General features: G+C 32.3%; 1 protein-coding gene across 1 annotated transcript; it reads left to right on the top strand.

Annotated features, from left to right (window-relative positions):
- Nucleotides 1-2,600: 2,600 nt before the first annotated feature.
- On the top strand, nt 2,601-4,324 carry LOC130450531 (probable NADH dehydrogenase [ubiquinone] 1 alpha subcomplex subunit 12). Its single transcript, XM_056788991.1, has 3 exons — nt 2,601-2,695; nt 2,751-2,869; nt 4,119-4,324. The coding sequence occupies exons 1-3, from the start codon at nt 2,601-2,603 to the stop codon at nt 4,322-4,324; spliced, it is 420 nt and encodes a 139-aa protein (XP_056644969.1).
- The last annotated feature ends 722 nt before the right edge of the window (nt 4,325-5,046 follow it).

Genomic DNA, 5,046 nt, shown 5'->3' with positions numbered 1-5,046 from the left:
AAATTATTTTCTTTCCTTTTACTGTTTGTAAATTAAAAGTCAAAGTTGTGTTTGCAACTTTCTTTGATCGAAGGCATCGACATGCTATATTTTGCAGCTTATTTATCGAAATAATACTTCTTCAGACACTTTTGAATTATTTATCAATGAAAAATTTGTCGTAAACATTCTGATTTTTGGAGTTTACTCCTTAAGAATCGATTTGCATATATAAGGGGCCCGGTATGAGAAAAATGTGAGGAGTCATCATTGTGTTCCGCTAAAGTGAACTGAAAGTATTTTCAAATAACTATGTCAGAAAGAGGTGTAGATGATATTGCCGGAACATCTAACAAACACGTGGTTGCAAGGTACGTTATAATTCATGTATTATATGTATGAGCATGTGCAATTTGTATTTATTAAATATTTTAATAATTATCGATGTAGTTCATATAAATATATATTTGAAAACAACACATAAAATTAGATAATCAACCCAATATGAATTATCGAGCGCATCCACATAAAATAGAAAATTTCTAACCTAACCAAAAATTAATTTTTTTGTCGATGTCTATAAATTCTTCCACGTTATTATGATTTATTTTATAAATAATTTTTAAATATTAACAACTGTAGTCAATAATTCGATAATATTATCAGAAAAATCGACAATATTTTTTCATTATAATAATGTTTTTATATAATTTTCTTTAGAAAAGTTATTTTTTAGCTTATTTAAATAATTTTCATAAAATATTTATCATTGTATGTGAAAGATTTAGTGACATAATTATCTTTTTATAACCATTTTTGTTAATTATTAAGATAATATTATATTTTAAATAAAAAATTAATTATAATAATTTAAAAAAAATGTTTATAAAAACCTTTTTTTATCAATTTTCTTAAAGTCGGTTGAAATTTTTATAATTATGCATTTATAAATTTTCTAATTTTTGTATATTTTTTGACTAGGAAAAGTTCTAAACCTCCAAAATCTCCAGCCGAGAGACAGCGAGCTTACAGATTAAAAAATAAAAAAAAATTAATGAAGGAAGCCCAAAATATTCTGGCAATCAACCAACCCTCAGGGTCCGTCGCACCCGTGATTGCTGCACAGTTGCCACCATCAAGTCCTGATATAGGACCCAGAGTCATAGAGCACGAAGCAGTCATCGAAACTATACCATCGAGGCCATCAATAAAACGAAAACCTCAAAAAAGAGTCAACTTTTCGAGTAAAAGTATATTATTTTCATTAATTAACAAATTTACCCTTTTATACAGTATCATTATCAAGTTAAATAAACTCTTTTTGCGTATGGTTAGACTATCGAACTTAAGGAGTAAACTCCAGTCGTGCGTCGGGGCTGACACACACAATTTTTTTATTTAGATTGTTAAGGTCATAAATCTAAAGGTTTTGCTTTGTTAATAAGATTCTACGGTGTATTTTCAATTGTTGACAATATCTATTGAGTCCTTATTCATTGTCTTTCTGAAGGGATTAAGAGTAAGGTGCAACTGCATTAGTATAAAAGCTAACAAATTGTCGAAATACCTGCCGTGGGGCGAAGAAATGCTTTTGCCGTAAGTTTTTGTGTGGTTTGTACATTCATTTTTTGATTTTTGGATTTTTTTATATCCAGTTTTATTACAGACTTGCTTCTAAGGGTGTTGCTAATAGAAGAAACGCGAAATTCCCTCCAAGAAATGTGGCTTTCTACTCTTTTTTCCCCTATGAAATGTTTTACTTAGTTTAGGCAAGCGGTAAATGAAGTATATTGAAAACTAGTGGAAAATGAACAAGATTTCGACTGTTATTTTGATCTAATTACAAGGCCTCCACCTAGAGCTTCAAGTTTGTCCTTGTACCGTTCAGCTGCCACTGGGTTATCATTTTGCAATCTTTAAAAGTATTCACCCCTGTTTTATAAACTTAAACTCAACAGCTGAAACCATTGTTAAAAAAACTCCCGTTGTTTAAGCACAACATAGATACAAGTGTCCTAAATTTTGAAAATTACTTGAGAGCATAATGACTAAAAAAGCTGCAAAATACTCAGCTTCAGCTTTATTAGTTTCAATGAAACAGATCTAAAAAGTATCTGTGGAATATTTTTAACACCATGAAACAAAAAAACAATACAAAACAACTCACACTACCGGAAAATCTAAGCTAACACGGGTACATTCGAGAAAATCAATTGTTTACTCCACGGCCCCCAGCTTGATGTAGATCAGTTATTTTCTGTGGAATGGAATGGAAAATAATGTCAAAATATTTATATTTATTCGATTTACAAACGGAGATGGTTTTCTTCTAATACCAATAGCAACAAAGGTTTAATTTAAACGATGTGATTGAAGTTATACATATGCAGTTAGTAAGATAAAGGTAGAATAGTGATCGAACTAGCTGGGAAATCACAGAATATTTTTTTATAATTCAAATTGAATTAATCCACAGAACTAAGGAACAAAGATTCTGCGCATTACTTCGTGTAATTAGTCAGGGCGCTATTAAGAACATATCCATTCGTTCAATGTTACACAAAATCAACTATGACAATTAAATTATGATTACATTTCATACTTCAAATAATTAAAAAAACATGGCAAAGTATTTTGGTATTGATCGTGTATTCACTTTCTTGAAAACCATCATGGAAGCAGGAGGTATTAGAGCTTCCATCTATAAAATCTACAGGTATTGGATATCTATTATATATTTTGATATTTATTCAACAAATTAATTAATCAAGGATGGATAGCTTACGACCAGGAAAGCTTGTTGGTGTCGATAAATATGGAAACAAATATTATGAAAATCCGAGCTATTTTTATGGTAGAAATAGATGGGTTGAATATGCTCCCTATTATGGTAAACACATTTTTAATTAATAGATTTTTTCAGTCATACTCTAAAGATAGTTTAGATGCTTATTTCTTTCTAGACGAGAATCTATAAATTTTATTGTGTCCAAAACAAGTTTACGGACGTAATGAGCGATAAAGGGAGAGTATGTGTAATGTATGTGTTAATGAGCGATATTCTATTTTCATCTATAGCCCCTTTATGTTTATTTTTCAACGTAATCTACTTTTAGCTTCATCTACTTTACCCAGCGATGTTCAATGAGTTCAATACCCTTTTTATAACAAAAATCGTCAAGCTCTTCAAAATCTTTGACCACCAAGCAATGTTTTCAAGTCTGGAAATAGAACATAGCTCTAGGGGGCTAAATCGGGTGAATAGGGTGCATTAGGTAGCAATTCAAACTTTAATTCATTAATTTTGGCTATTGCAATAACGGATGTGTGAGCTGATGAAACAACACTTTATTTTTAGCGAAATGCAGCCGTTTTTGCATGATTTATTCGCTCAAACTTTGTAATAAGTTCGGATAATACTCGCCATTGATAGTTTATCCTTCAAGATAGTCAATGAAAATATTCCTACGAACATCACAAAAAATTGACTTCAGAACGTTGCTTGCCGTTGGAACAGTCTTTGCCGTCTTTGGAGCCGGTTCTCCATTTTCAGTCCATTGTTTGGATTGTTGTTTTGTTTTGAGTGTGAAGTTATGGACCCATGTTTTATTTATGGTTATGAAACGGCTCAACAATTCGGCTTGATTTCTGTGAAATATTGCCAAACACTCGATGGAAACATATTCACGAACATAGCACCCATCTTGCGCATAGCTTTCTCGTGTTCAAATGTTCAGTTAATAAGCGATGTACCGCATTTTTTAAAATGACTACTGTATCTGCTAGCTTTTGCATTTTCAGTCGGGGATCATCCAGTACGGCTTTGTGGATTTTCTTCAATATTTCTGGAGTTGTCACCTTATTTGATCGACCACTGCGATGATGGTCTTCGCAGGGCGCACGGTCTTGGTTGCCAACAACGTGGCATCTTCAAACTTAAAATATATGCCGTATATATGTGTACTTTCTGATACATGGCATCTTCGAAGCAACTACCTCCATCTCTAGGTTAGGCTAGGTACTTCTGGGACGTTTCTTAAAATAGGCAATCGATACAGTAATGAATTGGAGATTAAATTCTTGCAAACATAAGAATATTGTTCTTGGCAATAATTTTTTCTAGTAATGTTTCTATTTAGCATTAGAATATGATGGAAGTCAGGTACCAGCTGAATGGTTTGGATGGTTACATTATAAAACTGATTTAAAACCAAATGAAGACCCGTCTCGACCTAAGTATAAATGGATGGTAGACCATACAGAAAATTTAAGTGGAACCCCAGGACAGTATATGCCTTATTCCACCACGAGACCTAGGATTGAAGCTTGGGTGCCGCCCAAATAATTTATCCAAGTATCTGTGGGGCAATAGTTACATTTTGTTAAGGTATAAATAAATTTTATACCATATTATATTTCAAACTAGATATTGTTTAGTATTTTTATAAATAAATTCATTTGAAATACAAAAATTGAATGAATATAAGTAACATTAAAGTGTCTCTGTAAGGACTAAGGCAAATGAAACAGAATGATACTAGCAAACAAACCAGGTTTAATAATAAAGGATAAAGAAAGAAAACTATGGCTATTGATAGCTGTAGCGATCTAAATAAAGAGGATGTGGAAATAAAATTAACATCTACGGGGTTAATATCCAATGTCCTTTCCAGCATTATCAGACAAGTCTCGGTAAAACATAACCTCCTCCAAATGCAGAAAGTAGTGAAACTGGGTACGGCACACATAGAACTAATCAAGTAACACTCTAAGTGCACAGTATGCTCCCGGTGTTACAAGACGAAAACAATCTCAGTACAAGAGCTCAGTGGAAATTAATAATAATAGTAAAAATGGCTTGACGCACTTAATGGGGTTGCACTGCAACATTTTCGCTTATTTCCCATCACAATTTCCTATTTCCTATTTCCTTTCTTTTCGTGACAGTTTGTAACTCATACTCTATTTAGATCATCTTCCATCATTTTGTCTTATGCCTACCAATACAAACGGTAAATCGGGAAATGTCCCAACAGAAATGAGCCTTGAATAGCTGGAATCATAGAA

The sequence above is a fragment of the Diorhabda sublineata genome, chromosome 11, assembly GCF_026230105.1.
Source record: "Diorhabda sublineata isolate icDioSubl1.1 chromosome 11, icDioSubl1.1, whole genome shotgun sequence".
NCBI lineage: Eukaryota > Metazoa > Arthropoda > Insecta > Coleoptera > Chrysomelidae > Diorhabda > Diorhabda sublineata.
The sequence above is the reverse complement of the archived record's forward strand: the minus strand, read 5'-3'. Positions and strand labels throughout refer to the sequence as shown.

What these genes read in the sequence shown, in the direction of transcription:
- LOC130450531 (XM_056788991.1), top strand. Translation starts at nt 2,601, where the DNA reads ATGGCAAAGTATTTTGGTATTGATCGTGTATTCACTTTCTTGAAAACC. An exon ending in TCCATCTATAAAATCTACAG is followed by an intron (nt 2,696 to 2,750) that starts GTATTGGATATC and finishes TAATTAATCAAG; the next exon opens with GATGGATAGCTTACGACCAG. An exon ending in TGAATATGCTCCCTATTATG is followed by an intron (nt 2,870 to 4,118) that starts GTAAACACATTT and finishes GTTTCTATTTAG; the next exon opens with CATTAGAATATGATGGAAGT.